The 14608-nt window shown below is 40.0% G+C and overlaps 1 protein-coding gene across 5 annotated transcripts in view; it reads right to left on the bottom strand.

Annotated features, from left to right (window-relative positions):
* Positions 1 to 14608, bottom strand: part of CLASP1 (cytoplasmic linker associated protein 1) — a 164669-nt gene that overhangs the window by 15594 nt on the left and 134467 nt on the right. For 3 of the 5 annotated variants that reach the window (XM_035536857.2, XM_050711378.1, XM_050711380.1), the window contains 4 exons: positions 8398 to 8548; positions 7148 to 7394; positions 6162 to 6355; positions 4271 to 4399 (listed from right to left, as the gene is read on the bottom strand). In XM_035536857.2, the coding sequence (XP_035392750.1) occupies positions 4271 to 4399; positions 6162 to 6355; positions 7148 to 7394; positions 8398 to 8548 (721 nt within the window). The remainder of the gene's footprint in view (positions 1 to 4270; positions 4400 to 6161; positions 6356 to 7147; positions 7395 to 8397; positions 8549 to 14608) is intronic. The other 2 variants (XM_050711379.1, XM_050711381.1) reach the window with 1 other exon arrangement.

Genomic DNA, 14608 nt, shown 5'->3' with positions numbered 1-14608 from the left:
TTACAACAGGGAATGTTACATCCCAATTACGCTTATGGGCTTCCTGGATAGTGAAAGACCAAAATTAGGAATTTAAGACATGGGACAACATCCTTTGCTCACCCAAAGCACTAATCGGTTAGGTCTATAGACTTAATTGCAGAGAAAAACAGAACTGCAGAGAAAAAGCAAGGAATTTGCTATCCAGTGATTTTCACTGGTAAAGATGTTCTGTACCAATTTCCCAAGACAACTATTTCTGTTTTACTACACTCAATAAGAACAAATTCATTTTGCTGGTATGAATCTGAAGTAATGCCTTATCAATGGCATTGGGTCAGCAGACAGCATCTCTCCTTAGTTACGGGTGAGTAACTACACTGGAACAAATGAGTTAATATTAACTGATTGGCAACAGAAAGGTGGTTCTCTTCCAAAAAACTCCAAACAAAGAGTGATAAAAATCAACAAGATTTAATATCATCCACAACTCCAATTATGTTCTAATAACCCCGAAGTAAGTGAAAGGCATTTACATGTCAACCCCCCTGAATATTTACAGTTATTACTGAGGCAGGCTTGACTCTTCACATCACCCCATTCAAACAACAGCATTGACTAGGCTGTTATAGTGCAAATAGCATAAAAACAAGCTAAAGTTAGAAAGTGCAAACTGAACATGGATCCCAACCCAGAGTCTTGTCTGTAAGCCCAGGGTTACAGGAATTTTGAACCCCCTTTGAGGTCAGAGCTTTGCCAATCGCCTGTGTTTGCACCCACAGGACATGACACAGCATTCAACTGAGTTTTCCTCCCTGGTGTCCCTGTGAAGGAGTGGGGCTCTCAGCTGTGCTGCTTCGCTGATCCTACACCTTACCTTCAGCAACGGAAGGCAGAGGAGTTCTAGCTGTAGCAAAGATCCAACCATCAGAAGGCTTCAGCTTGGACTTGGAAAAATACCCAGTTATCCAGGCATCCCAAGATATCAAACTATACTAACACTACACTTTGATGCTTCCATTTGTATCATCTGGGAGCAGGAAGAGAGTAAAGCTGCATTCCTTTTTGTTTCAGACTAAACCTTTTAACTACATATTGGCACTGAAATGGAGGAAGGGATGGTATTCGTCGGGTCATGAATATGTCGATTACAATTTGTTACTTGACCATTGCTGGCCACGCTGAACAGAAGCAATATTGGAATCTGGGAAGACAAATCAACCTTCCAGTTGACTTCCGAAGAACTGTCTCGATACAATGACTTCCTGAGTCAGTGCCTGAGGTTAACGCTTCTTCTGTACTGTGCATATTTTCAAACTCCTCCTTCTTTGCTTGGTCACTGTACACTGATTGTCCATGGGCTCACACACAACAGAAAATGGGAGCAATAACTTAAGGGCAATTAGCAGTCCCTGTGCTGAAGGGGAAACTCAGGTAGGTAAGAGTGAAGCAGATACAGATCGCTCAAAACAATCATCTTCTACTGATTTATGCAGCCTGTTTCAAAGGATCTCAAACTACAAACCGGGGTCACTCCCGTCTTACCACAAGGCAAAAGCAATCCTGAAACAAACCCTGACGTGACATCCTACCAGGGCATTACTGGCACAAGGATTAACACTTTTCTAACACTATTATATAGCAGCTTTCCTCAAAATAGTTTTTATAGTATGAAGGAAGATTTTATTTACTCTAAAGACAGTATAACCACTGCCTTTAATATTACTCAGTTTTAGCGAAGGAGGACACTGTAAGACAGACCACTGCCATCTTCCCATTTCCCCCTCCAGCTATTCTTTTAAAACACCCTTCAGTCACAGACCTGTGAATCTCCACTTCAGCTCTCGCGGCGTGGGATGAGGTCAAAGGGCAGCTCCTCCGCAGCCCCTGGGGAGAGCAGTGCCGCAAGTCAGCGCTGACTGGGAGCTGGAGGGCCACCAACGGACCGGAATTTGTGACCTCCTGGCCCAGGGCTATAAGTTTGACCAACTGAGCCATACCCAAACGGACTCAATTAATTTTTCACAGACTTAACAGAATCAGCAAGCCCCAGCTAAAGGCAAAAATACCTGAAGCGTTTTCCCGGGTATATCTTTAGCCTAGCTCATGTAGAGACCCAAGTGCAGACTGGGAAGCTTTTCTTAACTTCAGGAATGCTGATATTCTCAAATTACTGACAGACAGACACAACTTTCACGGGTTGCATTATGGTTCTGAGAGTCCCATTTACACAGGTATCAGAAAACACATACAAAGAATGAAAAATCCCATGTCCCAGGGCAACACCTTGAAAAAGCTCTGCAGATAAAGTGAGCAGAGGCACAAATATAATGATTTTTTTAGAATTATTTTATTATTTTTTAAATATTAACACAGGAAACGTAGTACACGTTTCCTTAAGCATACACTGGGGAAGACCAAACACCCATGGCTGCAGGTTGTTCGCTCCTATTGCGGCACCAGTGTCACTACTTAATACAGCTGTGCAAACAACTCCTTTTTAAAAGCAACAGACAGCAAAACGGGACTACACCTGCAGCATCCTGCTACGACAGCTGTCACCCAAAGGTCTCATTGCAGCAGTAAATCTCATCTTTTTTAATGACAAAGATGCTATGCAGAACCATTGACAAATCAAAGGAATGCGACGTGTAGCACAGCAGCTACTTGCTGAGAGCAATACAGCTCTGGCTTACTCTTCTGTAAAGAAGTGCCAGAGCTCTCGTCTCTTCGTTCCTGGCCTGAGCTTTGCTTTCCGTTACAAAGACTTATTCTTCTCTGCTTTTCCTCAGGAGGCATCTCACATGCAAATCCTGAAGAACCTTTCCATACTACAAGCATGAAGAACATGGTGTGGGGAATACAGAAGCATAAAATGTCATGTTTTCAACATTACACCTACTTTCTGAAAAAATGTGCCAGTCACACAAGCGAGCTTTGAAAGGGCATTAAAAACAATGTCAGAGACCATCTGGAAAGGTGCTGCAGCTTTGGAGGACTTTCAGAAAAAAAAAAAACAGAGGGCACTGAGTCAAGGTGAGCTGAGAAGTATGTAACCAGGAAAACCTGCCAATAAAAGGCACTCCTTCAGAACACAATGTTTTGTCTGACTGCTTTATCAGGAAATGAATTTACAATTGCTTATTACTCTGAACTGAAAATGACAGGAGTGCAAAGGCTCTAAATCGAGGAGAGGAGGATAGACAGCTTACAGCATTCACTAAAGGATTAAACATTTTCTACTTTTGCATTGTAGAGATATATCCAGCCTGTTAGGTTCTTTCTTCCCTGGGGGTGTTTTTGTTTTGTTTTGATTTTTAAACAGTACAGTTTTGCTATGCACAGGTAAAGTAACCTTGCATCAGTTATGCAATGCCCTGGAGCAGCCTGATCTATACAACGATCTTTTTCATGGCCAAAAAACCTCTCCAGAAAGAGACACTTAAAACTGTGAGTTTAAGACAAGCCTTTTGCAGAGAAGACTAAGAGTTTTAGATTTCAAAGGAAGGAATTTATTACCAAAGCTATCACAGAAACGTACAGAAATTCACGCGGTGTTTACCATGGTTCAGTTCAAACTTGCAACATGCACAAGGTGGAAAAGAAGATCCAGCTTGGAAGTCAATCTGCAAAGACTGACCTTTAATGTAATTTGATCTACTTTGTATATAACTATCATGTCCCCATATTTTTTAGTCTAGAAGAATAATTTCATTTCAGTCTTGCATATGAGTTCTCCCACATTAGGAAAACGCAATTCACCTTTCCCTCGGCTTCCTCCTCTATTCCCCAAGCTTCTTTTCAGCAGCACGCCCTCTTTGTCTACTTTCTGCTGTTATTCACCAGTTCTGAGTACTTCATCACGGCCCAATTTCATCATTGTTTTCACATGCAGCTCTGTTTGAACACAGCCTTTGTGTTCATGAGTACATTTCCTACCCTTCCCTGCACAGATGGAGGGACCACAGTGCCTGTAACTGTGCTCCACAAACTTCTGAAAGATGCATTTTTCTGCCACAGGGCTTCAGTCTGCCCCAGAACGAACAACCAAGTCCTGGAAAACTGATAAACAATGGCCTACAACTCCGGATAGCTCCAAACACACTTAACCAGCTCTGTCAGTCCCACATTTCTTCTTCCTCCTTCAGCAAGTATAAACCCACCCCCTTAGTACTTGTGAGACTTACTATCAAATTGTTCTGCTGTCAAAATGAGTCAACATGCTTGCTTGTTAAATCTCCCATTTCTTCAATATTGCTTTCCTAGTAGTAACACTGAAAGGCTCGCTCACCTCCTTGTGGGAATCCTTATGGGCTTCCAGTGTCTTCATGATGGTCAGCTCCGCGTAGTTTTTAAACCTTGCTGGCTGATTCCGTAAGATCTCTCTAAGGACTCGCAGTGCCAGGGCTCTTATTGAATGCTGTGTCAAGAGAAATAAACGTTAGAAAAAGTCATTTCCCATCCAAATTGTATTTTGAAGTAAATTCACAAAGCTCCCTATGCCATCAGAAGTCTTACATAGCTCTACCAGCTCCAGCAGAACGAGCAGTGTGCTCAGTAACTAAAACCAAAATTGGTCTCCTTGCTTTCTTTTGCACAAAAATTCACATGACTGTTCTCACTGACAGAAACAGAACCTTTTTTTTTTTTTTTTTTTTTTAAATTCCATACTGTCTTGGCAATGAAGTACGAATTTGTACCCAAAGAAGCACATTTCCTGTTTTGCTCTTCCTCTTCTGCTTAGCTTTGTGAATATCAAACTGGGCTCCATCCACGCAACAACGCTGTTTCTCATGTACTGATGCAGTAAATCAATGCTGTTCCTGTAACTACTATGGAAATTACTTTCAAGAACAGTCAGTCATTGTAGTCACTACTGACCTATGTGTTAATCCTTTATATCAAAAGACCATTAGCAGAAGGGATTTATAACACCTGCTTCACTTTCACAACTGTTACATTAAGTTTTTGGCCTACAGCCATTCGAAATAGATTCTATCATTTCAGCAGAGGAATACTTTACTCTAACATAACCTTTAAAGCATGCCCCCTGCTATTCATCTGCAAAACTCAGATTAGCACAATTTATTTGTACTTAAAGTCACCATATCTTCATACATGTATGATGCTGCTATGATTAAACATGTAGGACTACGGTAGTTCATGCTAATACTAAGAACGATTGTGAGAATGCACCAACCATTTACACTGCCTTAGAATCAAGACTTTATTTCTACAAGAGCACCGTATACTTTATAAGCAGTATACAAAATACAATTGATTTTGAATCAGATTAAACAGAAAAGAACTGGGAGTGCTTTTACGCCTACATGCTGTAACATTTAGATGAAGCACGGCTCTGATTTGAAGGCACAGCCAGGGTGCTGAGCCTTTATCAAAATGTCACAGTGCTGCAAGCTGAACAAACAGCCCCATCTGGAAAAAGTAAAAGCCTCGCTTGTAAAACACTACTTTGATCAACTACCAAAGATAAAGCTGTGATAGTAATGCAGCATGAGTTCCTCCCTCCTCTCATCTGTAGCTTCTTTTAATACTTTAGAACAAGATCCCCTGTAAAAGCAGTTTGCTCTTGATGAAATCCATCCTCTAAGATCTAATAGCCTGGATCTTTAACCTACACAGAGAAAAAATTTAAATATTCATCTAGGCTGCCTTTACTCTCCCTTTTTGGGGAATGGGTGCAATATGGCTAAGAGCTATTATTATGCAATAATGTGTATGCATTACTTTGTATATGTATTAGGTAATAGTATTCATTATTATAATATGTATTATGTGCCACATAATATGTATTATGTAATGATATTATGTAATTTCATCCTAATTTGGAAGTGAACAACATTTTAAATCTTAATTCTTACAAAATTAGAAAATAACTTCCTTTCCGATTCTAGTTCAATTTCCTAGTTATTTGCTACTAAACACTCAGAAGGGAAGGGGAAAAACTGGGACACTTCAGAGTAGCTTGAAATTCATCACCGAGCACACTGACAATGAAAGCAGAGTCAACAGCCTTCAAAGGAAAAAAATGAGTGGTGCAGCATCACTGAAGAGCTGCAATACAAATGCAACAAATTTGATTTAATCTAATTTGCAGAACCTATCACCCTAGATAAAGGCAAAAGAGTTGAGAAGAGTTGAGACAAAAATCTACATCTCACATCTTTGTCTCCAAGTGTTTCCAGCAGCAGGAGCAAAATGGTTTTGAAATGTTCCTCCCAAACTCCGAGGTTATCCTCCCTTGTGATCTTTAGAAGTTCCAGGAGAGCTCCTTTTCGCTCCTCCACCCGTTCATTGTGGTTAGAGAGCTCTTTCAGGAGGTCAGCCACCAAATCCGAATGGTCAATGGGTACTTCTAGGACAAAGGGCAGCAAATCATTTGGGGAATGGGGAAAAGATCAAAGATGCCCATATTATTAATCCTCTACAGAACAAAGTGCACATAACAAGTCCCCCCACCCCCCACCCCTCCAGCCCCCAGCCATCAAATCCCAGGTGGCCTCAGTCAAGCAGGAAAGAGGACCTGACTAGCCCAAAATTTTACTTAAGTTCATAATACTGCTCATGAGTCTGCACACAGTTTCTAACAAACAAAGAAGAGATGACGACTGGATTTCATCCAGTTCCAATAATTACTTCTACAAGACAAGAACCGCCAGAGTTTGTCCTAGACACTCACACCCAAAACCGGTGATCACATGTATGACATTTAGATCAAAGTACAGTGAGTCATCAGTACACTGCGAAGGGATAAAGCTAAGGTGCAGCATCCTTTAAATGAAGTGGAACACTCAATAACAGCGAGCTAATGAGTCATTTCAGTTTTAGAGTAGGAGGTCTCCAGAGTAGCATCCCTTACAGATACACTTAATTTAGACTCTTAAGGGACTAGTTTGAGACAAACTCCAGGAGGAGGAGAAAAAACAAAACCCACGTTCAAACTGCAGTTTAACATTTTCTTAATTGCCACAAATCAGGTTCTGCTGTTACATGAGAACACAGAATATTTCATGCCAAGCCTTGACTCAGGTACAAAATAATACTCAACATATACATTGACAGGCATGTACCCGAGAGCACCGCATGCATACAAATACCAGGAACAGAACAAGCTGCCTGCAGTTTTACAAGATAAGCTAATACAAACCATCCCGAAGCTGATCCATGTCATCATCAAACACTGCTTCCTTGAGGGCAGTCTTGTCGTAAGTGTTAATTGTGTCGGAATAAGGATAGGGGTTATACTCTCGAGCACGTGGCCCTGAAAAGGCGCGTGGAGGCTGGGTGTTCAGTAAGGAGGTTTTGTTATCGAGAGCCATCCTTCCTCCCTCTACAATGTCACTACTTCCACGGACATCACTAGTAGGTACCGCAAGGCCACCATCTCGAGACACCTGGGGATCCAACACAAAAAAGTCGTGAGACTCCTCAAAATCTGTAGAAGCCGTAAGCCTTTTTGAATCCACTCACCATAGGATCATGCATCAATTAATTTTGTATAGAATCCTTTACGTGCGCATAATTCTTGAATAAAACTTAGATTATCACCTCTTTCCCTAGCTTATTTAACAGAAGTATCTCATGATCACAGGGCAAAAAGCTATGCTAACAGTCCTGAATATGAATCAATATTTATAAAACTACAAGCTAGCAAAAATCAGACAAGCTCTGGGACAGGACTAACTTGCTAAGAACAAGAAAATTAAGAAAATCAATATCTTTCTTATGAAACCTCATGACCGACTGATAGAGGACGTTAGATGATTGCCATTTTTTCCCCATGGTTGCCATAGAGAAGATTAGATGATTGCCAAGGGAGATTAAAGGTTGGACTAGATGATCTTAGAGGTCTTTTCCAATCCTATGATGCTTAGCAAGCTAATGTGAAATGGACAATACAAGAGTCCCAAAGAAAAAATATCAGACCACCAAGAATTTTTTGCTTTGAAGGCTAACAATCTACTAACCTAAACTTGTTCACCCGGAGAGGAAGCAAAAATACCATTTAAAATTGACACAAATTTTGAATTCAGTGTATTTTATTAAAACAAATGGTATCTCATGTAGTAGGTAATTCTGTAACTAGTGATGCAGCATAAGGCACCACATAAGTTGGGCACTCAGAGAGATTTCTTCATACATGAGACATCCACAGTAATCCAGTAAGCAGATTTCACAGGAGGTTAAACAGAGTTCTAAGGGAGCAAGGGACTACATTACCGGTACCCCAAAATTTAGGGATAGGAAGTTAGTAACCAGAGAGACTAACACTTGAAGGAAAAAAACAGACCAAGAATAACTGGATTTTGTACACTAGCTAACAATCCAAAGCCAGGTTTGAAAACAACGTTGTGAAACTTTACCTATCTCCAGATGTTAATCAAAACAAATACTTACAATGTCACAGTCTTTCTTTCCATCACGTTTGATTGGCTCATTCAGATCCTCTTGACTACGGAAACTAAATTTTTCAATCGCTTCTGTGACTCCACGAAGAGAGCTGTAGATTTCATCAGAATTTAGGTTCTCCGTGTCATAATCCAGCATACTAAAGACCAAACGTATATGAAATGTTACATATGAAACTGGAAACAACTTTTCACTTAATCAATAAATGCCGAGTTGGAGACAGATGATTTGGTGTACCATTTCTAACAGTGACTCGTAACAAAACATGAATGGAATCAAAGCAGACTTCAGGTCTGAGTCTCCCCTCAAACTGAGCTAAATCTAGGAGAGGCTCGACTGAAATCAGTGGTATTATATTGCTGTGATTGAGGGGTAATCAGCTCCGCTGTTTGTTAGTTACCCACAGCAGTGAGTGTGCTAGCTTCTATAAACTAAAAACCTAGCGCCATCATGGTAACGGTGTTATTTAAAAAGAAAAATAAAGAAAAATAACCACTATGAGAACTCAAAGGGTTGTGACAGCTGGTGGAAAATAAATCAACAAATTAAGTTTCATAATATAACAAATATATTCTGGCAATGGATTCAAACGCAATAGATTTAAATGGAAACAGAAATGTACCTTGACTTAAAAGCTTAATCTAACATATTCCAGTTTTCACTTATAGAGTAGAAAAAACAAAACTACTTGCAAGATGCCTTGATAAGAACTTCTGAAATATTGAGCCTAAATTTGAGAATTCTCTCACTCAAATAGAATACCTCCTTGCAGACAGTTTCTCAGAAATTCCTCATCAGCGTAAAGCCACACGGGTTTTGGGATTCCTTAAAGAGTTACCCAAAATTAAGTACCATGAAAAAAAAATGTCTAGCATGCAAGGGCAGATGATACAAAAAAAGACATGACTAGGAAGAGAAGCTCCTACATGCTCGGAGGAAATTACAAAGCAATATTGGCACGGCCTTGCTCTATTCAGGGAGAAGTTGAGTTTGCATGACAATCAGTTTTCCAAGAGAGCCTTTACGAAGAGACCCAGTAACTGAGAACAATTTCTCTGGGGGAGTCTCGGATCTTAATAGAGCCAGAAACAAAGAAACCAAAAGAATTTAAGACATTTACATCAAGTTGTTTGTCAATAAGTGGCAAGAAGTGGCTCCCTACAGGGGTGAATTACTATTTCTTAGCATTTTGGGAAGAATTACAGGATGGGCTCGGAGAAAGATGGCTGAACAAAGAGCTGTGCTCCTTTCTGACTAAAGAAAGATTCCCTGTGAGGTGGTGGGGAAAAAGTATCAATAATAAAAAATCTCTCTTGAATCCTCAGTACACAGCCATTATTTTCTATAGAACTATAGAAGGATGTTAATTATCTAGAACTACTACTATTTTTTCTGGAAAAAACTCGAGAACTTTAGACAAAGGATAAAACTGGTGTTGCCTAATTCCTTTGGGATTAACACACTGAAAATAGCCATAATCCCTGGCTCCCAAGCAATGTGCTCGCTCTACAACCACTCAAACCCCAGCACGATGTATTCTGGCAGAGAAACCAAAGAACAAACTCCCTGACTTTAAATAGTGCCTGTCAGGCCAGGCCTGGCTAGGAAGAAAGAGAAGCCACTTGAACAACAAATCAAGACCAGGAAACAAAAGCTGTTTATAAACCTACAAAAGTCAGAGTATTTAGGGCCTTTCAGATAGCTGAATGGAACTAATGCACTGTGATTGCTTTCCAGACAAAAAAAAAAAACAAACAGTGGATGCAGATTTTTGATTCTTTGTAAGTATCAGTCAGGGCTAAGACAACATTTGCCTCATACCATCTTGAAAATATTAATTTTGCACTCAAACATGTTTAATTCATAGATCTTAAAGGGTTCTTCACACAATACTTAAGTGAGCAATGGAACGGCCATTAGTGAAGGTATATATATGATTGTAACTGTGTATCCACGCCAAGAGATGAAATGACTTACCAAAAGCCACACAATTAAATCCATGGAGAAAAATACAGAAATAATCACAGATGTACTGACATTAAATCTTCTGCTAAAGTCACTGCTTCTTTCCTCAGGAATGAATTTTGCCCTATACTGCTCCTAAAGAATAGATCAAAGTACATATTCCGCAATGCTAAATGACTACAGAAATTTCTGAATGAAAAACCACCGGATCTAATGAGTTTTCCAAAACCACCCCAAACCACCTGTTAATAAAATCTGAAGAACCCAGTGATTTCATATGTCAAGAATAAGCCTGTGTAAGAGATCACATTATGGCTGTGTTTTACACAAAATAAAATTCTACATGTAAAGACACGTCTACTGACAGCATGAGTGCTGGAATACTTCACAGACAACATGATGGGGGAATAAAAAAATAAAAAATGGAGCTACACCCACCTGCCAGGGCTGAAAAAGGCACAAAAACGAAAGAGTGATGCAGAAAACTAGAAGAAAGTCACAGGATGAGTAAGAAGTGAGTAGAGATGAGTAGTGTTTAGGGATGTCACAACATTATTTTCCACGTTGTGCTGCACTAAAACAGTAAGCGCTCTACAAGTTTATCAAGATACAGTTTTGAAGTTTTCCAGTCTGACATGAAACGTTTTACTTCCATAAACTATTATTCAGCTCCCAATGCAAACAACGTGTAAGTAATCAACAGTTTAGGATCCTGAAGCAGTACACAGTAACCCACTTCCTTGCACTTTCAGGCTCTGGGCTGGAATATGTATCAAATTATTCCAAAACCTGTCAGCTAATGAAATGAGGAAAAAATTATTCTGGACTAGTTTAACCTGAAAAATCAACATGGATCTCTTCCACAGATTTTTCAGTATTCTAGAACAGAGTCATAACATGGATTTGATGTTTTAAATCTGCTGGTATTCATAGAATCCCATATTCTGTATCTCCATATTCTTTCTCAGTTGTCACAGACGCCCAGATTTTCAGTCCTCCAAGAGCTGTTTGTTTGGTTTTGTTTCAATAGTTTTCATTTAGGAACAGAGAAACTGCTGCTAGGGTATAAACTTAAAAGGTAAAATCCAAGAGGTCTGAAATTAAATTTGAATTCAGACTGTTTTTTGATTAAAACAGTATATAGCTTTGGTCTAGTATACTGATTAAATACCTGTCTCCTCTGCACAAGAGGAATAGCTGTTAAAATTAGCTGTCATTAACCTCCAAACCTTGTGGCAAGGACACAGGATTACAATTCTAATTCCAATACTACCCATTTCCAAGATGTTCCACAATCACTGTGCAAGCAGCTGGTGAAATCCCATACACGTCTCCCTCACTGTCCTATAGATGTTCACTACTGCAGTTTGAACATGCTCGTGTGCCACTTGCACAGTGAATTGGAGGATGTTGCCTGCACTATCACAACACAACAAGCGCCTGCAGAAAGTGCTCAAGAACTGTGTTCTGCATTGGAGTCTAACTGTGAAACCTACACCCATTCAGGAAATCCAGCAGGGAGAAGTCATCTGGAAAAAGTCACTTGGAGTTTTTCCACTCGTGTGCCGCATCTTCCCAACTGAGTGAAGAAGCGGCTGACTGCCATCTCCCCGCTCTGAGAGCTAACATCAGCCCATTTGCTTTTTCAACCAATCCTCTGGAAATCGTTTCCCACGTTTGAACAAATCCTGTGGTATGAAAGGTAAATAATGCTGTGACATCTCAGACGAGTTGGTTTAACAGGTAGCTTGTTACCTGGGAGAATAAGAGCGCCTGAAAGTCTTGTGGGAAGGAGCGGTGGGGATGGAGTTAGGCTGAGAAAGGGGAGGGGGGTGCTTCGACAGCCCGTCTGCACTCCAACCCCAGAACCGACTGCAGTGATCAGAGGAGAAACGAAAGAGAAAAAACAGAGAAAGGAGAGGGAGAAAAAAAAAGAAACTATAATCTGAGTGGCTTAGTGCTGTCATGCTGCCTTGGAGAGAGAAGAAAATTAATAGAAACAAAATTAAACAAGAATACTCCATTGAGCCCCTTAAGTCATTGCTTTGGCCTTTATTTCTCAGTTCCACTTTTTTTTTCTTCCTCTAACACAAGGATACGGCTCACACAAAAATAGTCCCTGGTAAATTGCATAAATGGTTATAGTCTCTATGAACAACATTTAAAATGCTCTAAGTGAACAATCCCTGACCATGCATCTGTACCCAAACGCTACACAGATATTTGCAATCAACAGAATTTCCTGGAAGAAAGGAAACCCAGAGCTGGTCTTAATTAGTAAATGAAAATCAGTCTATAGGGTATTAATGCATCATGTAAACTGAAGGCTTGGCCCTGGTCTTCGCAGACAAACCTGCGAAGACTGAGTTAAACCCAGCCTCCAAGCCAGTTCAAATTTCTTTTCAAACTTCTGTGTGGACCTTTGGGTTACCAAACGATACTGTGCCTCTGGGTCAAGGCATCTGTGTGAATTTGTTTAACCTTTGCTTTTGTCCTGTTCCCTTTACATGACAGGGATTTTCAAAATCATCATCTAAGCAACAATATAGATGCTGGATATGGTGGAATATTCAGGATACCACTTTGTTTCTATTAAGTACACTTATCTCAGAAAGTCACATTTTTGTACACACAAGTGGAAGACTCGAGGAGAGCAGAAGTAGCAAACAAGCCAAGAATTGCTCCAGAGCAAATAGCAGCAATGCCAGCTGAAAACCCAGCGTGAAGCATGGTGTCAAGAAATGCAGTTGTTAACCAGAAATAAAAACCAGCTATTACAATCAACTATTACAGAAACGCACACGACAACCAGACTGCTCCCACAACTCAGATCTCACCTACCTGCAAACAGGCCACTGAACAATGCAGGCTTGTCCTTATTGTGTAAGGTGGGTGGCTTATTTTAGTTCTTTTTCCACACCCTGCCTTGCTCAACTTAATACAGAAACTATTAAAGTTTACTTTTAATGGTATTTTCAATTAAAAAACAAGCATGTAAACTTTTAAAGCCAAATAAAATCATGTAGTTTCTATGAAAAAAATAAGCACAAACATATATAACCAAGTTTTCATCCTTTTATTTTGATATATTTCCTCTTGGAAGAATGAAAATTGTTCTTTTAGTAATTGGAACTATGCACAGATTTCTGAGCTACTAATGAAGGCAAACTTATTTATTGTTATTACTTCAAATATTCCTAATGAATTCTAAGTGAAAATTCACAACCTGCATGTGACATCTTGGCTCAGAAGATCATTTGCTAGTCAGAATGGCATTCATACACTGGAGCAATTCACAGCCTAGTATTTTCCTTTTTGTCATACTGTGCCACTTACTAAATCTAAGAAGATTCTCTCCATCCAACACAAATTCATATCCATTCATCTGAGCATTGCCCAGGAAACAGTCTGTCTTCTTAGTCAAGAATGTTTTTTTCCCCCCCTATTGTTTTCAGTCTTCCCAAGTGCCCTACCCTGATTTTCTTCTTCTGAAAACACCTCCTGCCTCTATGACTCCTCTCCCCCAGAACTATCAGGGCAACAAAAGCAGGTACAAATGCAGAAGCAACTCACAGATGCAGTGCGTATGTCCTAGTGACCATGAAAGCAGAAAAGTATGGAGCAAATGCAAGCAGAAAGAAGGGCTTTGTCCAAGGCCGTGAGAGCAAGTAATCCTTCTGAAGACACTAACAGCAGGGACTACACAATGTGTGGGGCACACATGATCATCTTGGTCAGCAGTTTAGCTGGTGGTATCAGCAAAGTCCACTTCAACCAGAACATTCACTATCCAGGCAGTTCAAATACATGTAATGTATGCACAAAGCTAAGTCGCTAGGAATTCATTTGGGATGGCAATAATACATGAGAAGTAATGTGACCTGAGGGCAGTGGCAGACATACTTGCTATAGATAGTATCAGTAAAGCTTTGCTGATTCATACCGAGAACATGGCCCACAAACCATTAATTATATGGGACAGCAGCTATGCTCAGCAGCTTTTTTTTTTTTTTTTTTTTTTTTAAATAACCCTACAAAACCCAAACTATCCTTTCTACATGGAAGGCTAGACACCCCAGCCCCCAAAACACAGTCATCTTTATACATGACTCCTCCAATCTGTGTATCACAAGAAAGTTCAAAGGAAAATGTATTCCTCAAAATCAATGCTGGCATTAAGAACTGGAGATAATCTTTTCAATCAACTGCTCTTGAGCTGCCTGTACAAGGCATA

This window comes from Cygnus atratus, chromosome 6, assembly GCF_013377495.2.
Source record: "Cygnus atratus isolate AKBS03 ecotype Queensland, Australia chromosome 6, CAtr_DNAZoo_HiC_assembly, whole genome shotgun sequence".
In the NCBI taxonomy this organism is placed as follows: Eukaryota; Metazoa; Chordata; class Aves; order Anseriformes; family Anatidae; genus Cygnus; species Cygnus atratus.
The sequence above is the reverse complement of the archived record's forward strand: the minus strand, read 5'-3'. Positions and strand labels throughout refer to the sequence as shown.